We start from the raw sequence: 27,446 nt of genomic DNA, 5'->3' as shown, positions 1-27,446 counted from the left end.
CTGCCATAACACAGTTATATATATTTTATTTTAGGATATTAGAGAAAAAGTTGAGTTCATTTTTATTAAGGATAGTAAGCATTTTTCTATAGCTATAAAAAATGGTGATGATATAATGTGAAAATTATAACAAAATAAAACAACAACTACATAATGAACCTTTTATCACTTAACATACAAGCATCAGATGTCAATCTAAAACTAAAATTTAAAGAAGTGCTTAATCTTACTAATAAACTTTTTTTTTGTATTCTCACTTGAATTCGGTTCAGTCTGCTTGGAATCATTTCTGGCACCCGTGCTCTGACACTGTTCTGTTTGACTGTTGGTAATACTATTTGGTTTTTCCATAGAGCTATTTTTATTACTTAAACTAGGCGTTGTTACTAGATCATTGTACTTATTACTGTCATTGAATTGATCAGTTTTGTCAGAGCACCCGAGTCCCTATTCATTCTTAATACTTTTTGACCTCTTTTTGGGAGTTGGTTTCTGACGCACTAGATCAGAGCGACCAATGGAAATCATTTTCATTTCCCATGCTTCTAAATCTTTCCTGTAAAGTTAAGAAAAAAATAAAAAAGTGATTTGTTATTTTCATGTAATTAGATTACACAAACCCTTCTGTAGATAGAAACACATAATGTTTTATATTTCTTGTTGCCTTGGATAATAGAATAAAGATGTGACATTTTAGATAGATATTTTATGCAAATTTATAAGTTCATAAATTTTCTACTAAAACTACTATCTAGATTTTCTAACTATAAGTAACAAAAATAAAAGCTGCTTTTCTAACTCTTGCTAAGTAAAGTTAATCTTAGGAAAAAAACAATTGTTTAAGTGAAGAAAACCTACTTCCAACATGTTAATTACAAATTTTTACATACTTGTATTTATTCATTTGCTCTTGTGCTTGCTTTTCATACTTTTTTCTTTCACTTTCTGGAAGTTGAAGCCAGTCAGCTTTAACTTTTTCTTGATAACTCTTAAAGTCATTAGCCTGTGATGTATCTTTTCTAGACATCATATACAGGATATACGAAGACATAGATTTTTTAGGACGCCCTAATTCTTTATATTCCTGGAAAAAAAATGTGTTATGAATATAGGCCTTAATTTAACATTAGGTAATGTACACTTAGGTTCTAGAATATAAAACATATAAAACTACCATGCAACCATATTTACATTTAACCATTTCGAATGCCACTTGCACAGATGAAAATTTTCATTGGACATTGAATGGCAACAGTGCTCTGCATTATATTAAATAATATAAAAAAAAATTGTATCCAATAGTGCATATTCCTCCCTGATCTGTGCCATAGCAATGAACTAAATGTAAACCTCAACCATGGAATGGACTACAAAGCCTAAATTTAAAAAATAAAATAACATTAACAAACAATTAAAATGAACTAACAGCTTTTAATTTTCGCTTTTCCTTGGCAGCTGCCATTTCCTCCTTTAGTTTCTTAATATCTTCTTTTTGCTGGTCAGTGAGCGAAGATTGATATAATTCTTTAATTTTTTTGTAATCTTCAAGATCCTTCTCATATTCTTTAGTCATTTGTGTTTTGGTCTAGAAAAGTAAACCATTAATGTCATTTTTAAAGTCAAACATTTATTTTACTTTACATAATAAAAATATATACTTACATGCAAAAATTATCATCACAATTTAATTGACAATCACAAAGAAATCACGTGAATTAAGTAATTCAATTTTGATATAATTGAAACAAAAGAGAATTTAATGAATACAAAGAAGAACCATAGCCATTTTTATGATAATAAATAATTGCAGTAATATTGAATTCAAAATATATTTCATGTGAGATAAGGGATTTTTTGACAACAATTTAACATTATATGAAAAACAGAAAGGTTATACCTCTAAATCTAACTGCTGCCAGTGTTTTGAAGTCCAACTTATTGCTTCTTTGGATGAAATGCTAGGATTCTTTGCTAAAAGGGCTGGTCTCATTTGAGCCATGAATTTAAAGAACGGTGTTAAAGGTCGTTTAGGTTTTTCTATGCCCAGACGTTCTTCCGCTGTTTTCTTATAGGAGCATATTTGAATAGGAAGTAACCATGTCGATCTATAAAGAAATAAGTATACCTGCATTAGAAATGGTAATAATACGACAATTTTAAATTATTGAAATAATAAAAGACAAATTAGTATGATTTAGTGAGTTGTTTTTATATAAAAGTAACCTCAATTACCTTCCAGGGAGAATATTTTTGAATCCTCCAAAGACGCAGGAACTTATTCGAAAAGCATTGGTTAGAGAATTCATAATTCGCAGAAAGTGACAAAGAAAACCATAAAATTAAAAAAATCAACAAACTTTTACTTCGCTTTATAAATGTAAATAAAAAAATTCAAATTGCAAACACGTTTGCACAGACTATGAAGCACTGAATGTCATCAGGAGACTAGCCGTACTACTACCGAAAAGTATTCTACATACATTACCGCTTTGTGTAATTAGATTGTCTAAAACGCTTCGCTCACAGCCAAGGGACATGTTACTACACTACTGCAAAATCGACTGCGTAGCTCCTAGCTGCATTAGTAGCATTTATTCATATTGTCTCTGGATTAAAATATGTATTCATAATGTCACTTTAATAAACCTAATAAGGGCTGATTTACACATGGTTAGTAGACAAGTCAGTCGCAGTCACCAATGTCGGCGCCGCGACTGACTTTAACTGTTAACATGAAGTAAAGTGCTTATTACACTATGCGATATTCAGACTGTCTTAAAATCTAATTAGCAAGCTCGCTATTACACTGGACTGAATACCGCATGCTAACTCATTTTACTCAATTGCAAGCGTACGTAGTCGGTGACGGATGTCGCCATGTGACTTAAGAAACTACCTTAGAGTAGGAGTTGCCGAGTTTGAATGACTATTAAAATGTTATATTAGTAATTTATATTATTATATGTAATTTAATAGTTACTCCATACATTCAATATGGCAATAAAAATGGCATGTCTCGGTACAAATCAAGAACAGAACCAGGCTGGCACACTTTAGTATGTTGTCAGTAGAGAATCGCAGAAAATTTATTTAAATTGATTGACACATCGTTTGCAGCTAAGATATTCTATAATGTATGTAACATATATTATATATATGTTTGTTTTTACCTATGTATCAGTGTGTCGAGCGTTGGCTAACTTTATTTATAAAAAATAGAAAACATTCCAAAGTACTTACTTTTCAAAAAATTATAATTAACTAATAAACATAAAGGTCAGCGAATTTAAACAAAACCAACATGTTTAATTTATAAAACTCAATATTTTAAAAGTGAAGTTTGTAAGGTACCCTACATGCATTTGATACATTAGATATTAAAAACCATCTAGTTACTAAACAGATAAGTGACATTCTGGGCTGTTAAAAAAATAATGATCGGTTCTTTAACCAAACAATAACAGTTATTGTAAAGATATAATTTTTCCTAAAAATCAACAAATACATACCTACCTAAATTTTTCAAAATGAAACTTCTAATGCGACATTCAACAAGGTTGCGATAAACATTTAACGCTTCTGGGGAGCGGGCATAGAGAGAGACAGAAAAAAGTGAATGCTTTCTATTTTCATTTCCACAATATGAAATTTTTTAGTTATTTTATTTCGCACGGAGGGACTTAATGCACTATTTTACTCTAATAAATATCAAATTCACATTAAAACTGCTCAAATTATTCATATAAAATTTGGAAGAACAGGAAACATTAACTCGAACTATATATTTATTCGAGTTAATGTTTCCTGTTCTTCAGATAATATTATAACTTTACCACTTACTCCTCCTTTTTACTACATTATCCATAAAATACAGCTGCTGTAATAAGTAAATAAAACTGATATAGAATCATATACTTGATCTCGCATTATCAAATTCATTGTCAGGTACGTATAGGTATTTCTTTAGCTTCTTTAGGTTTACTTATTATCTTCTCTATTCTGAAAAGAAAATACATGTTTATTTGGTTTTAAGTTGATTACATAGAAAACTGACAAAATTATAATAGATTGCAAATGAAGCGCACTAACTAGTTATTCTTTAATTTATTCAAGTTGCTGATATTCTGGGTATTTCATAATTATTTTAAATTAATCCTCGCATTGATTCCACTCTTAATAAAAAACTAAACTTTAAAAATATTAACTCTAATTTACATCATATTAATTTTACGAGAACAACAATATATTTTTTATTGTATATTATTATAAATTAAAATTACAATTATTTAATAACAGAAAAAACTCTCGTTGAAACGTCAAAATATAACATATATTTAAAACAGTAGAAAGACGGCAAAAAGATGGAGATAGTGGTTCGAAACTACTAAAACATTAGCTATCCGTTTGTCGTCGGATTACCGACTAGGGAAAAGTGTATCCCACTGACCACTCCCGTCTCACGCCTTTTGAGTTATGGGCCAATCGACTGTCGACGAGAACTGACATTTTTCTTCAAATTCAGTTTTAGACTTTCTACATACACAACTGGCATCTTGACTAAGCCTCCTTAACTTTGTCAAATGTTATTTTCAAATCATGTTATATATTAACATGTCAAAGTTAAGTCTAAACAAAAGTTAAAAATTGTTTTCATGCTACTAGCATATTAGATGTTATAATTATTTACTGTTTAGTTTTTTAAGTCCTATCTATCGAAGTCATACTCGTACATAACATATGTTATTTTAATTATTTTATATTCTAGTGATCTTGTGCTTTCACATTCACAGATCTTGTTTAAACTCTAGGATTACGGAACTACAATCGTCGGTTACCTTATTATTATTGATAAATTATGTGAAATGTGTAGTTTAGAAAATGCCTGTGATATTATTAATCTATCATCAGACGAGGCTGGCGTATGTATTTATTTACTTACCTATGTTATTTACAACCCATTTAAAATATTAATTAGTTTATGAATTTATGACACTATTTTAGGAAGTCGAAATTGTCGATTGGCGCTCACCTTTAAGTTTAAATAAAGATGAAAATAGCAACTTCGAATTTATAGATGATGCCTATTTAAAAAATTTAATAGAAATATGTCTTAAAGCAGAAAACTCTAGAGGTATGCTTAGAGTTATAAACAGATCACTTTTGCCTTTATACCAAGAAGCAAAGCCAGATTATTTAAATAGCTCACAATTTCAAGAAATGCTCCAAAGAAGTAGTGTTCTTATAGAGAAGAACCCTAAATTTAAATATTCCTACATAAAATCAGTATGTGAAAACTTAAGGAAGAACAAAAAGAAAAAACGAGTAAGTTTCACTACCCTGGAGTCAAACATAAAAAGTAAGTTTTTTTTAAATCGTTTTAGTCTAATGATGATGATAGATTTTGAAAAAAAAAAACAGTATTCATCAAGTCTTGTATAATGTATATATATGGTATATGAGTATGTTTGTTGTTTATTTACAGGAAACAGAGTAAATAACAACCATAACATGGAAAATGGAAATATACATGTTATCGAAGAGGATAGTATTGGAGAATGTGGAGATAAAAATGATGTAATACTTCTGGATGAGACAGTAAATGAGGAAAAAGAAAATAAATCCAATAGTTCAGCACTACAGCTTGAGCATCAAGCAACATCATTACACTCAAATTTAATAGCTCTGAATACAGAGGACACTGTAAATGATACAAAAGAAAGTGGTGTCTTAAATTTGTCACATAACTTCATGTGTGATAAAGCTACAACATCCTGGGAACCGTTAAATAATAGTCAAGCGAATTTATTGATAGCTCATAGAATTGAGTTACCTACTGATGATGAGCAAGTAAAAATTAAATTCTTGGAATTTGAAATTACAAGGTTAGAAAAATTAATCAAACAGTTGGAAGAGACAGAGGTTATTGAAGATAACGATCATTCACCATATGTTTTATGCGAGCTGTAGGTACATTCTTTTACAATATCTACCCTTTAAGTTCCTCATCACTATTTACACCATACCAAGGCTTAACACAAGATACTATAATTAACATAGACTAAATTTATCTTTTTTCACTTTTATATCACCATTTTGTGGAAGTTTACCTCATGTGTATTATTAACAATGATGTTAAAATTAATTCTAAATCCAATATTGCATTGTATTGATTTAGTACACAAATCTTAAAATGTTCTTTGATTTATTATCAAAGCTTCATAAATTCTGTTATGAAAATTACAGATATAAGGAAAAGGTTGTGGACCTGTACAAACAACTTTGCCATTTGACTCAGTCACCTATAGTGAAAAAGCATGAAGTCCGACTAAGAGTCTTGGAAGGGCGTGCGGAAGCACCAGTTAAGATTCTAGAAAGATTTCTTAACAATACCTTGCAAAGTAATGGATATCCCTTATTCCCTGACTTTAATGATGTTAAAATATGTGTTGTTTTAGCAAATGACATTCATAAACTAGGATGGGATGCTACAAAAGTTATGAAAGAAGGCATGTATGAAAAACTATTCAGATAATAAGATCAGATACATTTATATATTTTTTCTATTAAGTGTTCATTAAAAAAAAAATTACATTCATAATTTTAAGAATGTAAATTTTACGTGTTTTTTTATAATTCTTGAAGTTTCTAAATTTTTTTATCTTTCAAACATTACTTATACTGTGAAATTGGATATATAATAGATATTAAAGATATACAATTGGATATTACTCCTCCCTTCTCTTTTGTCTCTTTCTGTGATAAAGATTCATTCATTCTTTGCTTAATATGCAAAATATATTTTATTTACTAATAAAGTAATAATAACACTAATATTACATTGAAATATTTTTATTTTCTGTTCGACCTTATTAAAACAGGCTTTAGAAATCTATAGCAAGGCAAAAAGTAAGAAAATATGTAGTATTGTATTTTAACATATGGGAGTCATACTTCCCTAAGTCTTGTTTCTGATCTTATCTGATCAGTCTTAGATTTTTAGTAAAATCTAATTGCCTGTACCGATGACATTAATAATTGCAGCCAGAGCACTATTTACGCAATGCGGTCGGGCCCTGCAAAAGTTGCGTCAGAGACGTGAATGGAGAGATTTGCTCGCTAATGTGAAGAAGGAACATGAGGATGATCCAGCCCTGCATGATCCAGAGTTAATGGCTAAGCTGGATGCAAACAAGCAGTGGGCCTTAAAGAGGGAAATGGACATTATCGAGAAGTACGTATTGCAGACATTTGTCTTAATGAGGACAGATCATGTGTTTCAATCTTTAAGAATACCCCAATTTCTACACGTACAGTAACGCATACGCGAACTGGCAGTGTGTGAGCGTATCACTTTACATCTGTGACACTGCTCGTTTGCCTATAAATGATCTGTTATTATTTTACTTCCCGGAATATAATTCGAAACCCGCGACTTGTGTTGTATATATTAAGCCAAAAAACGGTAGTGCGACTTGATAACTTTCCAACACATATATTAAAAAATGATTCTTAAGAATCGATATTATTTACGAGAATATTTTAATCACAAGAAAATACAGTTGAATACAAAAATTAAAAATAGAGATGAATTATTTTTCCAGATACGCTCAAATGGAGATTGTAGCATTAAAAAAACGAAAAAAACATACTGAGAACACGGTAAATAACAATGATGCGTCAAGTGATAGCGATGCAGATTCCGTTATTTTATGTGAAGAAGACATGCTACGGAATGAAGAATTTTTCAAAAAACTAAGAGATGAAGTGAAAATAGAAAAGACAGATAACATAGATGATACACACAATAATGAACCAGTTGATGTCAAAGAATGTGTAGTTAAAATGGAACCATTATCTAAACAACTGGAAGATTTGGGTGATAATTTTACAATTACCATTGAAATCGACAATCCATTTCTTGTTGTTGAAGTGTCTTCGGATAGTGATGATGACGTTGAACTTCTATAATTATTTTTACTTAAACCTTTTTAGGATTCCTCAGTGCGCCTTTTGTATTTACGAAACATCATTACATTGTTTTGCTTAAATTAGTTGTCATTATGTCCATAGTTTTAGTTTTGTTTCAAATGTAAATAAATATAAATGGTTAGTTAAATTTCTACAGTGTAAGTAGTATGATAAATTATTCACTGGAAATTACTCATAAATATTAAAACATTCAAAAGCCAAAAATATATATAAACACTGCAATAAAATTAGCAAAAATTAATTTTTGTAAAATTTTATACACAAATTATTTGTATTAAAATTAATTAATGTATAAAAATAAATATTTGACGTTGTGTTTTAATTAACATAAACATACCCACCTTATCTTAAAATGGATTTATTAGATTTCGAGTTACTATGCCGATTGTCACTGCCAGGGTCAGACACACTGCTTTATCTGTTTCGCTGATAAGGCGATTATTCTGTAATAAGCTTTTTCTAGTTTACTGTACCGAAAATCGCTTAGCTTTCTGCGCCATAGATACATTTTGGGACATCAATATAAACATTTTTTTTTAACTGATAATTTATAAATATACCTAATTTAGAAAAAATAACAAATATTGAGAAATAAAAAGGTATTGAATCACAAGTCACTGTGTTTATTTTGTACAGATTTAATTCGACAGTTTGTTAAATACTTATGAATTATTACTGCGTTCACAAGAGCATTCTATTGTAATTCGGTATTGTTTGACATCGACAAAAACAACACGTAGAAAATTGCCGAGTTAACTGTTTACTATCTTACGTATATACAAAAACTTTTAGTACTACGAGGCCTAGTACTAGAAGTCACCGACTCATGTCCGAACCAGCCCATTGTTTAATTTGGAAACGCAATAAGGCCATATACAGAAATATAGATTTATATAAGTCTACCGGTTCCTTTTATAACCATAAGACAGGAACATTAGACCACAATTGTATTTGGCCATCTTCCACATGGTTGCTAAACAGTCATAATTAGTATACCATACCTTTCAATGCAACCAGGTGGAATTAATAGAAAACTTTGTTAAAAAAATAAATACTTTTTCAGATGCAAACTCACAACAGGATAGCGAGAATATTTCCCAAAAAAAGTAAGTTTTCTGACTAAAGTATTTTATTATACATCACCCGATGTCTACAAATACTTTAGAAGATGCGAATTTATAAAAAAATCTGATTACAAGCTGCTAATATAAAAAAAATTCACCAACAATAACGATTATGCAATTTTGACACAATGTACAATTTGCGGATTTCTGTGAAGCGACTGAACGAATTCAACTAATGCGATGAAATTGAATGCATAAAAAAATATCTCTCATAGGGCCTTACCTTACATTCTTACATTAATTTCGTCTTTGACAAAAGATGTTACACTAGGAGTACCCTAAGCCCAGTGGCAACACTTGCCAAGGAATGGTCGAGTCGGGAGATACCGGCGCCTAAGGCTACTTCATAGAAAATATTTCAATCTAAAAATGCAATTCAGTCTTGACTGAATGAGTGACAGTAGTCAGTCTCGTCACCGCAATTCTGACAGCGAGTATAAAAATTGGAGGTGGCAAGTGTTATCCAAAGGGACGCGCTCTCACTTAGTTAAGGACCAATCAATCACACACCACATTCAAGAATTTCCTTTTATTTCGATTTTTTTAGAGTTTTCTCTTTTATGAATTATAATTTAGCATTATGGTTAACTTCATGTTTGCGTCCATCTTTTCGTAAGATTAAACAGCTATAAATAATATCCGATGGATATCGCCGTGCGGCAAACTAACGTTTACGTCAAGCGAATAGACAACAAACAAAACAAAACAAACGTGAAGTTAGGAGCGATCTGACGGGCGCTGACTCTGCGATTTTTAAACTAAATTGCCGCAAAATATTATTTTTAATATACAGAGTACACAGTACTACGGCGGTCTATTTCGATATACCATTGAATTTAATATGGAAAAAGTAAAAAAAAAAACATGAATATTAATTATCCATTTTGCGGCAATTAGTTCAAGATTGAAAACTTTGTATCAGCAATGTATGTCGTATCGCGTCAGTCTGCGTTCGTCGTACCGCTGAATCTGTTAAATTACATAATATTATGTTTTACATTTATGTAAGAGTTGTTGATTGTAAAAAAATTATATGTTATAATCCCTATAAATGCTGTGTTGGTTTATTTGTCAAGAGCTGTGTTTGCCTTTACTGCAATGACACATTCTTCACCACAGGACTTGAGCACGGTGCACTGGAAAGAAAACACATATATTTAGATATTTGGTAACTATATTATTTACTAGGGACAATAATTGCAAAAGTTTTAGTAGGATCACAGACATTGATAGTGGATAAGATCCAATAACTAATCAATGACTGTGTGTGCTAATTAGCCCGAACCAGATGAGATAAGAGTTTTGAGAATACTGTAATATACTATATTAATAATGTATGAAGTTATCAATGTTCAGTGCTTTAATAAAGATGATAATTATTATATTTTAAATGCAATAAAAGAATTCCATTAAATTTTGTTTACTCAGTTTTTAAAACAAAGTTAAAGTTTTTCAGCACTAATTTTTTCTGCAATTATATGAATAAATAATTTTTCTATTAAATGTAATTTGGCTTATTTTTCATCTACTGTTCTGTACAATGCAAAATATTTTTTATATATTATCCTATACAACACCTCATTCATCATTCTTATCAAAAAGCATTTTATGATAAGAAATTCTTATTCTTGGAAATTTTGTCTTCAAAACCTACATTCCATATAGCTTATGATGAACATTAGCTCAGGTATAAGGCTGAATTATTATCTACGAGCGTATTTAGCACCAACACACTATAAATCAATGTGTTAGAGACTCTATACTCGAATTGTAAGAATCATATTGAGTTCATATTTATCTGTGTGAAGTATAACAACATCAAATGTTGGAGAAAATCAATATAGGCCCGACGCTCAGACAACAAAGGAAATATAAGAAGGATTTAAATTCAATCTTGCCACATAAAGCTTAATATTACCTTTTAGGCTCCATTGAGCACAAGTGAAGATTAAATAGGGTATAATCTAAGAATACATTTTATAAATATATTCATAGTTTCTATTTAGTTGATAAATGTATAATATCTAAAACATGTTAAATTGTTTAACAAATTTTGTGTAACCTTTATGATTGTATTTTAGAATCAATTACAAAAATTTGCTATATTTATTGTGGAATAACTGATGCATGGTAAATGTCTGTATGGTAATACAAAGAAAAAGAGTACTAACCAGCAATTCCTTGCCACTGTCAAAGTCGGAACGAAGTTGAGTACCAAGGTCTCCGTCTGGGATCTTAAGGTCTTCACGGAGGTCTCCATTATCAGCCATCAGAGTGAGGTAGCCATCGTCAGAGATGTCAGTGAGCTGGTAGTCTTCACGCTTGACGTGTGGGACATCCATGTTGTGGGTGGAGGGACAAATATCTTCATATCTGAAGGATTTTTTTATAAATTTTTGTTGCTATTTCTTTAAAGGATCAATGAAAAATTAATATAGAATAGATATGATAAAGCGTATTTTTGATAAGTTTTGTTTTAAGCTGTAATCCTGTTCGGTGATCTCAGTATACAGAGGTATAGTGAGACGCATATTAGGAACTAGTGTTTTATGTTCGAGTAACCGCAGCACAAAAGCAATAGTATATTGCACTCGCGACTCTATGGCCTCGACTATCTATTACTAGAACACGTCAAGACTTAAAATTATGTCTTCTGGAAAATCTAGAAACAAACCAATGAAAATTAAAGAAAGTTATAGAATCTGTAATACTCACTTCTTTCCATTAAATATATCAATGCCCACAAGATGGACTTTTGCGTGACCATGTTTGCCAGTCTTTGAGGTGGACATTTCAACAATCTTGCATGGGCGACCCTTGAGCATTACAAAGCCGTTTTTGCGGAGAGCCGAACATTGCATAGGGAAGGTAGCGGAGGCACCAGAGTCTCCAGTCTCAAAGTGTGTGTCCTCAATGTCACCCATTTTATGAAATTTTTGTTATGGTGAGGTGTGATCTGGAAAAAACATATACAATATTTAGACCTTTGTGTTAATATAAAAATTTAGTAAGTATTAAGGTTTGTCAAAATTATACTGTTACTTTTAGCAAATATAATGACTTACAATAACTACCACAATGCAAGATATTAATAATTTTACAAAAATAACTTGTAAGTTGTTGATTGGAACTTGTATTATTTTACTTTCTCCTCTTAAACAGATTAAATAAAGGTGACCTAGAATTTGTAAACTAATCACATTTGTTAAAGTAACTGCCACATCGTCAAAAAGTTGTAGTCAAATATGCATTAAAAAACTGTATTCCTGTTCGGTGATCTCAGAATACAGTGGTATAGTGAGACGCATATTAGGAATTAGTATTTAGTGTTTGAGTACCCGCAGCACAAAAGCAATACGACATTGCACTTGCGACTCTATGGGCTCAAATATATAGTAATACATATGTTATCATATAAGCGTATATACAAGTAATGTACAGCATATATATATAAGTGTATGTGTACTAAAAAAGTATGATTGCTTGATTATTTATATTTAAAGAAGCCTTAAAATTACCTCTATGGTTCATCTTAAACTGAGAAAATAGAGGTGACTGAACTTTAATGTCAGTCAACTTCACTTTAGCAAATCACACATTAATAGGGTGAATTCTTATCATATTTAATATTTATCATGGTAATTTTGTATTTTTATACCAAAATTAAAACAAAAATACCATGTTCTTGATTAACCGCATAACCTTCTTCAAGTACAACTGTGCATTCAATGTTTTTTCATAAACTAACTTTATTTGATACTGTAAGTCTCAAAGGAATAATAGACTGACTGTAAATATTACAAACATTAGGAACAAAGGATGTTAAATACTGTTTATTCAAAATGTAAAAATATGGGTTGGCACCATGTGGGAGGATATCTACAACATATTTGTAATATTAATGATATATATTGTAACAAACCTCAAAATGACATCATTAATTATTAGCTATATTGCAATAGTGTGAGACTGAATTCAATGATTCACTATAAAAGAAAATTGGAATGTCTTAATTTACATTCTATGAAACCCTTCGTATGAAAAAAATTATATGACCTAACCCCACCTAGCGCATTGTTGAGAAAACCTAAACCTGTAGTGTAAGCTAGACAGGAAAATAATCAATAGGTATGCAACAAAGAATGATATATGTATAAGCTATATTATATTGAAATAAAATCAAGCCTGAGTCCATGTCATGCTGTTGATAATTTAAGCCCGTGTGCTTCGACGTATCCGAACATGTGGCTACAATGAGACATCTTGGACATTACTTTGGGAAAAATATCACACTTCATTATTTACCACAATTTCTTCTATTCGTAACACAAGTCTTTGAAGCACGCAACTTACAAGTTATGAAAAGCAATTATTAATTGAAACTTAAGGTTTATGCCGTATGGTAATTATAAAATTGTAGCAAATTTGACAAACGTGCCGGTGCCGCAATTATATTTTTAATATAACATCACACATTATCCACACCGTTTTATTGCCTCCTTAGCACCAGTTATTATTCACCACAAAGAATACTTACGAAAATATTATTTATAATAATAAAATGAAGGAACACGATAAAACTAAGATATTTATCGACACTCACATGTGACCGATGGGTTCTTCAACCGAAAGGTCAATTTGCGCCTGCGTAGCACCTTCATCAGTCACTTCCTGTTATGGGGTTCTCAAATTTGATAAAAAGCCGCCATTTCACGGCGGGAAATATAAGTCCACATACAAGTAACACACGTTTACATCCTTTTGGCTCCTTAATATTAAAAAAAACAAAACTATTACTTACAAATTGATTATATATTATTATTTTAAAGTAAAAACAAAATAGTATTAATTTCAAGATAAACTGCTTTAACGACAATGTAAACTTTCTCTTTTGCTCACTAGGTGGCTATAACATAGAGCATAAGTATATATATAGCAATGAGTGGTATAAAATTATTAAATTAAGAAAGATTTAGACCAAACTTTAAGGCAAATCTTTGAGTTTTATAAAATCAACAAAAATCTATTCAGCACTAAATTCACAATAGGATAAACACAAAATCTATAACAGCAATTTGTTTTGTAGTCTGTACACAGTGTCAATTGTCTTTACACGCATCTAAATGTGTATGTTTTCGACGACTTCCGGAGCAATGGACGCTTCAAAATTAAAAATGTATAGTTGTATATTGTATAATATTGTTAATATGTACCAGATGGCGGTTTTCGGAATATTATTGAAAATGTAGAATATAATAATGTTATTGTTATTATTAAAAATGAGAGTAAGGAACTATGTATATTAAATTCATTGGTATATATTGATATATATTTATTTTAAATATTTATGTATGGTTATATAGCAAACCTTTGTTAACGAAGTATAGATGACGCTAGTAGTTGCTCATATATTACTAGTATCTTCTTCCTTAACTGTTCTGGGGCTTAAGACATAATATTATTCTCTTTGCGACTGTCGTGACCCAGTAACGAAAATTTGTATGGAAATAGTCACGAGACAACTGGCTATTTCCTTCAGCCAGGGTTGAAGCTTATAAGCGATTAAGCCGCCGGTTCTGGCAAAGAAGTTAATGTCGATGATAAAAGGATGCAAAAACAAAGCCGGCTCGTGCGCTTATAACATTCGCATTTACGTATTCATACACTTATTGTTATTGGATTGAACTTTGAAATTCCGTTATCTTTAAATATTCATTTCACGTTTATTTCACATATTACTTAAATTCGTTTTGAATTAAACATGTACCATTGACGATTAATCACAAAACAGAATTCTGTCACAACCATATTTTGTTGAAATTAAATTTATAGAGGAGATTCAAAAGCCATTTTCGAGAATGTGAGTTGTGGGAGGGATCTAGAATATATTATATCCGAAAAGGTAATGAGGACCTATAATATAAAGGCTTTTTCAAAGTAAGGGTGAGTTTTAGGATGGAAGAAAATCTAATTAAGAAGAGGATATAAAGATCACGCTGAAGGCAAAAGGTATTTTGGAAAATTCAGGACATGTTTATATTGTTAAAACCTGAATATAAAATTATCGTAAATAATAAAAAATCTTCAAAAGCATTTACCACTACCATACCACTACCATACCACTGAAAGTCAAATCGGAGCTGAGTTTCGAGATCATCGTCTGGATACAAAAAATACTATTTTTTTAATATTATTGAGACTATGTAATGTCTTGTGAACCAAGCCAACATGATTTATAAATAATGTATACCTTAATGAACATGCAAAGAAAATAAAACCATACAGTAACTTTCCTTAATAAATAAAAAACAAAAACAAAAAAATATCCAGTATGATTTCAAAATCGGAACCAGCCAATGACTATCAAAAATACTTAATCACACTATAATAACAACATCAACGTTTGAGTAATTGTATATCTTTTGTTGGAACGAAGGGTTCCAGTGATTTATTGAAGAAAGCTTTTAAACCCTTGCTTTAGTATTGTTGCGTTGTCTTCTCTATGGATCATTAACTGCGGATTTGCTCATTATCTTTGTGCTATATTTTTCTTCAATATAATTCATATTTATTCATCATATTCACATTAGACTTAATAACAAGATTAAAATATTTAGTGTTAAATTTTATTCACATTCTTTTAAACAAAAATCATATGAAATGGCTCTTAAAAGTATTAAATTACAATATTTCTTACTGTATTGATTGGCTTTGACTATGATATATTTTATTTATATTAAATGGGTGTGAATATCCTATTAAGCGAGTCAAATTCATAACGCGAGGAATTTTCTTCAGTTCTGGTTGGGAGCCGGTTAAAATAGTAAAGAAATAAGGAAATAGCTAATAGAAATCGGGATCATTAAACCGTTTTAATTAAAATAATTTCCTGTCTCTTTTCATCGCTACGTAAAACCTGTTTGTCAGAAGTACAAAAGGATACTTCGTTAGCCAGTGCATTAAGACTTAGATTTAATTTATCTTTTAATAATTTGAAATTAAATCGTTTATTTGCTTAGATTACAATTAGATACAGTTATTATAAAAATCCCCACAATCCGCCATATATGCATGCAAATGTCGTATTAATTTTATATTGTCATATAATACAAACATTAACATAATGTCATAATAATAGGTAAGTTAAGTTATTTAGAATTGGTGTCAAACTTATGATCTAGAAGAGCTAGATCTAGCATTATCTTGAGGTCTGAGAACAGGAAAAAGCTGGGGGACAAATCTGCAGAGTGAAAAACCGTGGAATAAATTCGGATTTATTACGATTGAATATCTTCCAACACTACTGAATCATTAATTATAAGTCAGTAATGTTATGCTTTTGTGAAATGTAGTGACGAATTGTGTTTCTTGAATATTATGATTGGTCAGCGCATCTTGGACATTGGAGGATGTAGACATAGACATGGACATGTTATTTATTACAAACAAAACGCACACATATAAACATACAAAATAACAATAATCAAAGAGAAAACATTAAATAAAAGATATAATGAGAGGTATATTTTTTTTTCCTTTTCCCATTTGGTTCGTCTCAAGCATGTAATGCGTGTGTGTTGTGGTTGTAAATAACCCTGGCTCAGCATTATGCTGAGGAGCAGAGTGTTCCACAGCGCTGGTCATTCTGCCAGAGACTACATCAGCTAGTTTGCGCCTCAGTCGCAAAAAAATAATATATTAACACTTAGTAGGAAATGATAATAATAATATTTGTGAAATTTAAGCAATATCGGTAATGACGGCTTGTGTAATATGGTGTGAAGTAAATAAAATAAAATTAAAGGTTAAAAATAAGAATAATTGTTAAGAATTAGATTAATTTTTTTTTGGGCGGATTAAAAACTAGATTTCGCGAGATTTTTGTTGAGTTAATTGATTAATTTTATAGCTGCGAATAAAATTAGACTTTAATTGATGTAGGGATAAGTCTCGTTTTTCCTTCTTACATTTCACTACGGATACTAAAACTTCTTAGATGACACATACTTTTTATGCTTGTATAGATATTCTGGTAACTGGTAAAGAGATCGTAGGCTCGATCCCGGGCTGTGCACGAATGGACTTCCTTTCTATGTGCGCATTTAACATTTGCTCGAACGGTGGAGGAAAACATCGTGAGGAAACCGACATGTCTTAGACCCAAAAAAAAAGTCGACGACGTGTGTCAGGCACGGGACGCTGATCACCTACTTGTATATTAGATTTAAAAATGATCATGAAACAGATTTTGTCAGACAGAAGCGGATACCTTGGCGCAAAGCAAGCGGTTGTGTGAAGTTTTATTAAAATAACCTAGTAAATACAAAGTGAATTCTATTAAAAAGTGTATCCCTTACTATATAAAGGTACTGTAAACAACATACATTGGAGATCTTTCCCAAACATCCCGATTTATTGAGAAATTAGTGAAATATGAAATAAATATGCAGTGAACAATTTATATTACAAAAATACCCTCACCGTTATTGATTTGGCGACGAAAATTTTACGCGTAAGTCAACATCATAAGAAACTGCGAGCTTATAAATTAGTTCTTATTCACTAAAACACTATACGTATGTAATTGGAAGTACAAATAGCATATGTAAAGTTGGAATCAGACAAAAAATAAAATTGCTGCTAAAGTGAACTTTGGCGGTAGTACAAAAACTACCAGAACAAAAGAACGGCGACCCTATTGATGTCAGCATAAACTCAAAAATACATTTTCATACTGACTGGGATTAAGCTACGCCCAACTCAAGATTGCGTAAAGAGAGAGGGTCCGGACCAAACTAAACCGTCAATGTCCTGTTTTAAGAATAATACACAAACTTGGAAATCGTGACTAACTGGTGGCTGAAAGGAAAACTCAAACACAATTCAACCGAAATAATAAGACAACAAGCCAGTGACGGCAACACCACTGCAGAATTGTGAAATTTTATGTTTTAGAAAGACTTTATGCTTATAACTTTATGTAATATAAATGTAAATATAAATATTGTACAGGAAGCTAGGTCATAGCCCTGTTGGTTATAAATACCAATATATTAGTTATTGTATTGTTGTGAGGTTTCTAAATTAGAGTCCAGATTTTTAACACATGGATTGAATGAAGCTGTATTAATCCATCTCACTTTTAAATTGACAATTACTGTGCAAAAAGTAAAAGGTTGAATTGTGTAAGTATAAAGTTGTTACTTTATGTTTATAACTATATAATATAAATGTAAATATAAATATTGTACAGGAAGCTAGGTCATAGCCCTGTTGGTTATAAATAGCAGTATATTAGTTATTATATTGTTGTAAGGTTTCCAAATTAGAGTCCAGATTTTTAACACATAGATTGAATGAAGCTGTATTAATCCATCTCACTTTTAAATTGACAATTACTGTACAAAAAGTAAAAGGTTGAATTGTGTAAGTATAAAGTTGTTACTTTATGTAATATAAATGTAAATATAAATATTGTACAGGAAGCTAGGTCATAACCCTGTTGGTTGTAAATAGCAATATATTAGGTATTGTATTGTTGTGAGGTTTCCAAATTAGAGTCCAGATTTTTAACACATGAATTGAATGAAGTTGTATTAATCCATCTCACTTTTAAATTGATAATTACTGTGCAAAAAGTAAAAGGTTGAATTGTGTAAGTATAAAGTTGTTACAACTGCAAACTTCAACTGTCTGTTTTAAACATTTGTAAATTACATAAATCTGTCTAAAAGAATTAAAACTGCAACTGGCAGTAACAGTTATTTTTGTATGAAATTAACAGGAATAGTGTAGTATTGTCACTACTAGCAAAACTGTCAAATGAAATAATTTGAAACACTATTACTTAATAAACAAAATCAAAAAAAAGAAAAAAAAACAAAAGAAAAAGAAGTGGACATTATCAACTGCAGTCTATTTAAAGATAACATTTATACAATAAACATTCTGAAATTGTTTGTAGGTACATAATCAACTGTAAGTGAAGAGGTGATGTGCAATTTCTATTACAAAGTTTAACGTCGCTGAACAATATTATGCATTATAACAATACTGATACAACCAACACGTCATTTGCGCAGTAGTCAACGGTCATACGCAAAGTAAAACGTTTTGTTGCAACATGAATACTACAGGAATGCAAGAAGATCTGGTGAGGTTATTTGAAATGATGAAATTAGAACTCCATGAACAAACCGCAACAATTACCAAGAACATAACTGAAGGTATCATGCGCACAGATGAAAAATTACAACCAATTTTAGAAGAAAACAAATGCCTAAAAATTGAGATACAAAAATTGAACGAAAAGGTTAGACAATTAGAAGATAGAAATAAGAAAAATAATTTGATCTTACACGGTATTAAAGAAACAGAAAAAAATCACCAAGAATTACTTAACACAATAAAAGAAACCTTGAATAATCTAGATATTAACATCGATAACTACGAAATAAATAACTACTATAGACTGGAAGGAAACAAGACGAGAAAAAAGTAAGACCAATACTTATAACTTTTACGTCATTCCAAAAAAGATAACAATATTGAAAAATAAAAGGAAAATGCCTAAACATACTTATATAACTGAAGATTTTCGAAGGAAACGATGGAATTGCGTAAAAACCTGCAAGAAAAACTAAAACAAGAAAAACAAAATGGAAAAGACGCATTCATTCGAAACAACAAAATTGTAATAAGAGAATCTTCAGATACAGAAAAAAGAAAGAGAGAAAACTCGACGTCACCTGACAACATACACTTCGGTGGCTCGAAAAAGATCATTGCTCCTCCTAAACTGCACAAAACGAACGCATTTGAGTACATATATGAGGGCAAGATCCTCATCTTTGACTGAAAAACCATCTGAGCAACATAAATTATAGAAATTATCAGACACCGGTAAGACGAAATTAAGATTAAGATAAATAGTAACGGAGAAAACAACAACAAAAGCCCCAACCCGGCTGGTCCCCGTGGGGAATTAGACCGAAACCCTCCAAAAATAAATAAAAAACAACATTATAAAGAAAACAGTAAACAAACTCTACCCAGGTTAGGGAACAACATGGGGTAGAGTGGCCTTAGAAAGGCCAGAATGGAGTAGATTGGAGGAGGCCTTTGCCACCTGGCAAGCGGACAACCAGAAATGGAAGAAAGAATCAATCTACGAAAAATAAAGAATACGCCGAAACGACCGATAAAAAAGGCTATTATTATTATTATTATGAAACAGATTCAGAAATCTGAGGCCAAGACCTAAATAGGTTGTAGCGCCACTGATTCATTTATTTTATATTTTGATAACACTTCGGGTGATATGCACTTCGTCCTGTTAGGGCGCTGTAGTGCCAGCAGGTTCCATAAAGTATCTTAAGTATCCAGTCTTTTGTTAACAAGGAACTGCAACCATTACTCCAAGTAATTGTTGCATCACTGTCGGAAATTTGGATAATCAAGGCCACATCTGAGAACATGTCCAAGGTTTGTATAGCCATTTTTATGGAAAATTTTATGTTACTACTAAATGGAGAAAATAAACAGAGAAATAAATATGACAATAGCATGCACCATTAAACCGGCGATTACGAAACGGCCATTCAAATGAATTTACCATATTATTTTCCCACAAACTCCATTTGGACGCGCAGAGCCAATTTTTTAAGTGTTGCCCGCTCAAATAAATTATGTAGCAAATGGGGTAGGCGCAATGGACAAACAAGAAATAAAACGGATGAACGCGACTCGCGTTGTATGAGCGGGATGGTTATACCGCCTCACCTCCTACCCTCCCCCCACCCGTTCCACTTGAAGACGGCCCAGAGGTAAGCTCGCGTTTTATTGTCACTTACACCTTTAAGATTTGTTTGAGGCATCTTCGGTTAATCCGCTTGATTGGGTTAATTTTGTGTCGTATAAGTTTTTTATAGATTTAAAGAATAATATTGCCTTTTATATAAGTAATGTATAAATACATTATAGGTTTGAGTTAAACACTATGATCACTTTTAATATTTGAATAAAAAAGTATACGTAATATATAGTATAATCAATAATAATTGCTTAGTACTGCGTTAATAAAAGGGTTTTCTCCGGTAAAAGGATATTTTAATAGACCTTAAATAGATATGAAAACATTTAGTTTAGTTCTATTTTAAACAAAAAATGGAGTAAAAACTGTTGTCTACGTATAAGACTATATAGAAAGAATGTACGATATCGAAAAGCCATTATAAAGCATTAAGTTTAACTTAGTATAAATTCAATTAACTCCTTCACTTACCGTCGTTACTGATTACCCCATTCATCTTCAATTCTTTCCAGTAACCGTTAAAAATATTTCCAAACGCATAAATAATTTACGGCATGAGGACATAAAGTTTGAGCCCCCGCATGCAAATTGAAAGAAAGAAAACGTCGCCATCCCTTTCTTATGTCTCAGAATGGGTTGGTGTGAGCGAGAGATTAAAAGTGAGAAAGAGTCGCGTTCTAAGTGAATCAGTGCCCGCGTTCGCTATTAAATCAGCGCGAGGGGAAGGGGGGTTTCGTGCTAAAATGCTTACGGCGGGTGGGGTTTTGTTTGCTGAGGGCGGTTTCAGAACGATTACTCTAGTGATACCAATGTAGCGTTTAAAGCGCTTGAAATATTAAAAATAAATCTGCTGGATGTATGAAAATGCTTCTGTAAATAAGAATAAAACACATTAATAAAATTTCATGTTACTAATATGTATGTTTCCAAAGTACAATTTTACTCAAAGAAACATTTTATTTGATCCGTTCCTATAATAAAGTATAATATGCTTATACTATATAGAATATAGCAGCTTTTTAGAATACATTTATTAGATATAACGTTACAATCTTTTAGTAAATTTTACATAAGGAAAATATTGTCTTGGGCCATTAACTTTATTATGCCCGTAACAAGCCGAAAGCTGCTAAGCTCTGTAAGCGCTTTATTATTCAGCCAGTTGATAGCATTGCTTCGCCGTTTTGTACTATAGTAGCTTCAGTCATACAGTGACGCGTGTATCTTATAGACGCGTTCAGGACGGGATGTTAGCGCGGTGACCGCGCTCTTTCGTAGTTAGTAAGGCGGGAAAAGTTCCCGCCTACATCATCAAAATATTTTCAGACGCTAATAAGGTAATTCATGTGTTAATGTGAAGTACAACTAAACTCGTATTTTATTAGAAATTATTTCCATAATTTATTGAGTTTAAAATCTTTGTGTGTATAATCTAAAATGGTTCAGTGATTTTTAATCTTCATTAAGGCACTTACTTCGATTATCTTATTGCAAAAAACAAAAAGCAAAGATAATTATGTGGTCGATATTGCTTTATACGGTACTACTACTATTTTCAATACATACGGAAATACGCGATAAATATATATAATAAATTATGCGAAATTAAAATGACTAAGTTATTTTTTTATTAGGAGATTAAAGATCTCCTAATTAGACATAGGTACTTTATGCAATTCTAGTGCTAGGAATTTGTTCATCCATGCGTTTATACTCAGAAGTATCCTAAAATATATGAATTTTAATACTTAAAATATAACTATAAAATGAAACATTATTCCATAAGTATATAGAAATATGTCATTTTTAATTGCGATACTAACATGCGAGGAGCACTATAAAAAAAAATGAATCGCGATTAATTTACTCAAAGACGGCTCGAGCAATAACAGTATTTTATTTACATATAACTATTAAACTTTGAGGAAGGTTTTTAGGGAAAACAAATTAGTTTTATTTTTCTGCTATTTTGAAAAAGCGAATACTTTGGGGTAGCATAGCAAATGTTCCATGTCTTGGTACAAAGCTACTAAAAAGGTAAGTAAAAAAATCGTTAAGGCGAAACGAAGTTTACAGGGGCAGCTAGTTATAACTAAAATAATTCTAACAAAGTAACTGATTTCAATGATTAACAATTTTTCATTCAAGATCACTTTTATTAGTTCCGATTTATTTAATATTTTTTGTCATATTGGATCATCGCTGCGTATTGCAAATTTGTTGCCTGAGAGAGGTCGCTCTAAAGCGATAGGACCGCCAGTTGCGAACGAAGTTTAAATATATAAAATCATTGTTATTTATAATTTTCCGTACCAAATATTTTTAGAATAATTTGGTTTCTTTAAAAAAGTTTTATACTTTTATCATTACATGCAGTGACCTTTGCAGCCCATGGACGCTTACATAATATGTTAGTGGGTGCGCTGCTGGCCTTTAATTCTACCCATATCATTATTCTTAAACCCATACCGATTGTTTGAGCAAGTACCTCAAAAACCGTAAATTTAGCATAGGTTTATCCGTAACATTGATGTCGCATGAACAAAAACTGGTATTAGTAGATAAAACTACTACTGCTAAAATCTATTCAAAGTGGCCATTTACGCAGATACTACACAAGTGGGTAGACACATCTCAGGAGGGCTTGACGCTAATTTATGGTATTTTGGGTTAAAAAAACTACACCATATGTAATCAATGTTTTTGGCGAATCGGTCTTATATGCCTAAAAACTGCGATTACTAGTGTGTTCTTACAATGCTTTCACCATGTTAATTGCGTACTTCAAAGTCTATTGGCGATACGAATAAGGGTTGAGAACTTCACGCTACAGTTTTCGTGTTTGGTGTTAGCCCCGGCTGTTCACATTTATTTGAGACTAGACCAATGCAGGGAACTATATAGGCACGTGCGCTAACCAAGTCTCTGCATGGTCTCAATCAGTTGTAATAGAATAAATGCCAATAACACGCCGGCAATATTCTCAATCACAATTGTCTTACATTGATATGCAATCTTGGCGGCGCCGAAGACAATTATACGGTGTTTAGATGATAAAGGGCGGAACCGACGGATTTTTCGTACCTACGTATAAATGTTAACAGCTATTACACTAATGTATTATAATAAATTACTGTGTTACTTAAATTAGTAATAATAAAATAAATTAAATAAAAAAATCGATGAAAGTAATTGACATTAAAAACCAGTATAAAAAACCACAGATTATTTATAAGTACTATATTATATGTATTATTATATGACTATTATATATATATATATATTTATAGAACCTCTTTTTCCGAACGGGCCGGTCACAGTAGGTACAGCAATACGACCCTTTCCCTAAAAAGATATAGGTATCCACGATACATAATACACATAAGTATATAACCACACTAGCAAAACACATATGACATCAATAAAAACATGTAACAGCTTTTATGGAATCATTGAAGGAGTATAAATATAATGAAAACAAGAAAATACTTAGATTAAAAAAAAAGATTGTTTAAATGTAGGATAGCGAATAATTACTATCGAACTTATAATGATGAATAATTTTGTTATTTATTTTAAAAATTATAATTTAACATTCATAATTTTAACCCGCCAAAACACTTTTCTAGGCAAGATGGCGACGCACCTGTCTCTATTGTCAAAGATCAAATAGTCTATTGTCAAAATTTAGGTTTTAATTGAAGTGATGTTCCGAGGTATTTACTGGCTAACACTGAATGTACATACAAAATCATTTAATAGTAAAATTAAACTTAATTAAGCAACGTTTTTGAAAGGCCCTACTCTATCCAATTCGGTTCGATTCTATTTCATTAAAAAATAGTGATACGCTTACATTAAACGATCACCAAATAAAAAACTAATATATTTTAGATATATTGATATAATGCAGTAAACAGTTTTTAAACAGACGTCGCTTAAGACTTATTTCTTATTAGCTTAAAATATTGACAATGATATGTAATTTACAACTAATAAATAATTGATTCAGAGTTGCCATTGTACTTTCTGCATATATACCAACAAACAAGATAATATTAAATCTTATATAGATCATTCTAGTATATTTTTTGAATAATTAGACCAGTGATTCCCACCTTTTTTGACATTTTTTGTTCCATGCTCTTAGCCTTTCTAAAATTGTTATGTAACAAAAATCAATCCTCATGTTGAAAAAAAATTGAACTGTTCTCTTAAGTAACCTAAATTATAGATTTGAGGAGGAAATTAATAGTAAATTGTTAACGCAACACAGTAAGTAAATTAAAAAATTGGTTGTTTGTAAAGTCGGATTACTGACGATAGTTGAACGTGATAAAGTCATAAGAAAATGCTGATGGAATGGTTGAATTGAAAATTTTAAATTTATTTGTTTGATAGATATTTTGTATGTGTTTCTGCCGAACGCGGAAGCCAATTGCACTTCAAGCCACGCTTCAGAGCGAAGTAACGCCGCATGCGCCATCGAATTATAAGACGTAAAAAAATGTAAAAATGTTAGGTGGTATGTTGGTAGTGCTACGAACCTCTACCAACGTCGTAGCGGCTACGATTTTGTTGCTACTGTTTCCTCGTGATACTGTAGAATGTAGTGTTTAATATTAGTACTATTACTAAATTAAATAGCTATTAAAATATATGAACATTTATCACTTCATTGAGTAGAATATTTTTTATAATTTTGATTGATTTTCCCTTTTCTTTAATTTGTACCTTTAACTAAACAGGAGTAAAGGGCTTTGTAATCACAGTTTATATTTTGAAGTATTTACATGATTGTGTAAATACACAGCAATAATAGTAGCATAGAGATCAATAGACGCATGATGATAGCAAATCGCTGATACTTTGGCCATAAAAAATATATCCCCCAGAAACAATACAAACTGTACTAAACTCTGCTGCAACCAGTGCTCACTTATGGTTCTGAAACCTGGGTTCTTAGCAAGATGGACGAGCTTGCTCTCCTTTACTTTGAGCTGAATCTTCGAAGAATCTTTGGCCCTGTTTGCAACAATGGTGATTGGCATATTCGCTACAATGGACATACTAGACGACGCCATCATCCTCCAATTCTTAAAACGCAGCAGCCTGACTGGTCGTCATCGAATGACAGACGACAGAACCCCAAGGTCCTTTACTCACAACTTGGTGGGAGAAATTCCGGAAGACCGAGGCTGCGTTGGTGGGCTTCAAAACTATAGATGTTCAAAGTTAGAAGCACGAAATAGATTACGATGGCGAAATATGCCTGGCGCTAAAATCAATAAGATTTATAGACATCGTTGATGAGCAAATCTAGCTTGTGTGCTCGTAACTTAAATATTATTAGTGTATAAAATTGAGTATGGCTCGCAATAAGTTTAGCAAAAGTTGTGAGTGGTAAGGACGGGTTGTATTTAACTAATCCTAACTCGATTCGGGTAACTCTGACGGAATTATGTCTCGCTTTGAAACTACTACGCTGTAGGCTTTTGTGAATAGAGGAGTAACGTAAATTGAGTTGTTTGTGCGTTTCACATTTTCTTATATTAGATTTAATAAATGGAGACGTATTGACGAAGTGACTGCAGCGGGCGACTGCCATCCCCGACTGTACAGCAATGGACTTTCTTCCTATGTGGATATTTAACATGCGCTCTGACGGTGAAAGAAAACATCGTGAGAAAACCGGCTTGCCTTAGACCTATAACATCGACGGCATGTGTCAGGCACAGAACGCTAATCCTTGCCTGTTAGATTTTTTTATTTTTATAGAACATTGAGAGTGTCCATGGGCGGCGGTATCACTTAACATCAGATGAGCCTCCTGCCCGTTTGCCCCCTGTTCTATAAAAAAAACGGTTGGAATTACTGTAAATACGACGAGATATAATTTAAAAGCACGTGATAGTAAACGCAAATTTCGTACTAAAAATAGATGCTATTATTCCTAATAAGCATGAACGAATTACCATCTTTAATTGGTCCCTGAAAACAGAGAGTATCCGGAGTTTATTCGATAAACTAACATCAATTGCGTCGCGACATGCATCCGCATTATAATTGATTATAATTGCTCACTATGAACATTATACTGGCCACATTCATGTCGAGAATATTTCGCATTTTATTTTAACATTAATTTAAAAAAAATTCAAACAAAAATATGATTCGATTTTTGAAAAAAAAAAACAACTTACACACACTCTTACAAAGTTAGGAGTACATATAATATGTAGATTTTAAAATAGGAATTTGACAGTGACACATTGCGCACAGAGTAGCTATTTCTATAAAATTACCAGCCAGCTTCAAGTTAACATGTAAAAATTAAACTTTATATTTTAACAGGCTAACTTACAAATTAATTTTGTCAATATAAATATTTAAAATGTACTTTGCGATTGTATCGTTGTATAAACCGATTAAAGGCCACAGAGTCCCGTTTACGCAAATTATGAGTGACAGCTCGGTAGAAGTGTAGGGTCATAGCGAATATTAAATCCTCTTTTCAATGA

The 27,446-nt window shown here is 31.5% G+C and overlaps 4 protein-coding genes across 6 annotated transcripts in view; 2 read left to right on the top strand and 2 right to left on the bottom strand.

The window, feature by feature from the left end:
* Positions 1–147: 147 nt before the first annotated feature.
* LOC110995435 (transcription factor A, mitochondrial) lies at positions 148–2,451 on the bottom strand. Its single transcript, XM_022262601.2, has 5 exons — positions 2,233–2,451; positions 1,898–2,105; positions 1,427–1,585; positions 891–1,084; positions 148–556 (listed from the first exon to the last, which is right to left on the bottom strand). Exons 1-5 carry the CDS (start codon positions 2,304–2,306, stop codon positions 448–450), a joined length of 744 nt encoding a protein of 247 aa, XP_022118293.1. The 5' UTR covers positions 2,307–2,451; the 3' UTR covers positions 148–447.
* Positions 2,452–4,624: 2,173 nt separating this feature from the next.
* Positions 4,625–8,227, top strand: LOC110995473. Its single transcript, XM_022262651.2, has 6 exons — positions 4,625–4,919; positions 5,002–5,356; positions 5,483–5,963; positions 6,244–6,506; positions 7,042–7,231; positions 7,602–8,227. Exons 1-6 carry the CDS (start codon positions 4,863–4,865, stop codon positions 7,966–7,968), a joined length of 1,713 nt encoding a protein of 570 aa, XP_022118343.2. The 5' UTR covers positions 4,625–4,862; the 3' UTR covers positions 7,969–8,227.
* A 369-nt stretch (positions 8,228–8,596) lies between these two features.
* LOC110995474 (eukaryotic translation initiation factor 5A) lies at positions 8,597–13,853 on the bottom strand. Of its 3 annotated transcripts, none has more exons than XM_022262653.2 (4): positions 13,717–13,853; positions 11,829–12,069; positions 11,285–11,486; positions 8,597–10,249 (listed from the first exon to the last, which is right to left on the bottom strand). In XM_022262653.2, the coding sequence occupies exons 2-4, from the start codon at positions 12,035–12,037 to the stop codon at positions 10,178–10,180; spliced, it is 483 nt and encodes a 160-aa protein (XP_022118345.1). In that variant the 5' UTR covers positions 12,038–12,069; positions 13,717–13,853; the 3' UTR covers positions 8,597–10,177. The 3 variants fall into 3 exon arrangements, with proteins under 3 accessions (XP_022118345.1, XP_022118344.1, XP_045488757.1); XM_022262652.2 differs by having other exon boundaries at positions 13,651–13,769; XM_045632801.1 differs by lacking the exon at positions 13,717–13,853 and adding an exon at positions 13,599–13,620.
* Positions 13,854–19,236: 5,383 nt separating this feature from the next.
* The window catches only part of LOC110995452 (dorsal root ganglia homeobox protein), a 65,249-nt gene continuing 57,039 nt past the window's right edge, over positions 19,237–27,446 (top strand). The window contains exon 1 of the mRNA XM_045632978.1: positions 19,237–19,425. Within this exon, the coding sequence (XP_045488934.1) occupies positions 19,237–19,425 (189 nt within the window). The remainder of the gene's footprint in view (positions 19,426–27,446) is intronic.

This window comes from Pieris rapae, chromosome 21 (assembly GCF_905147795.1).
Source record: "Pieris rapae chromosome 21, ilPieRapa1.1, whole genome shotgun sequence".
Lineage (NCBI taxonomy): Eukaryota > Metazoa > Arthropoda > Insecta > Lepidoptera > Pieridae > Pieris > Pieris rapae.
The sequence above is the reverse complement of the archived record's forward strand: the minus strand, read 5'-3'. Positions and strand labels throughout refer to the sequence as shown.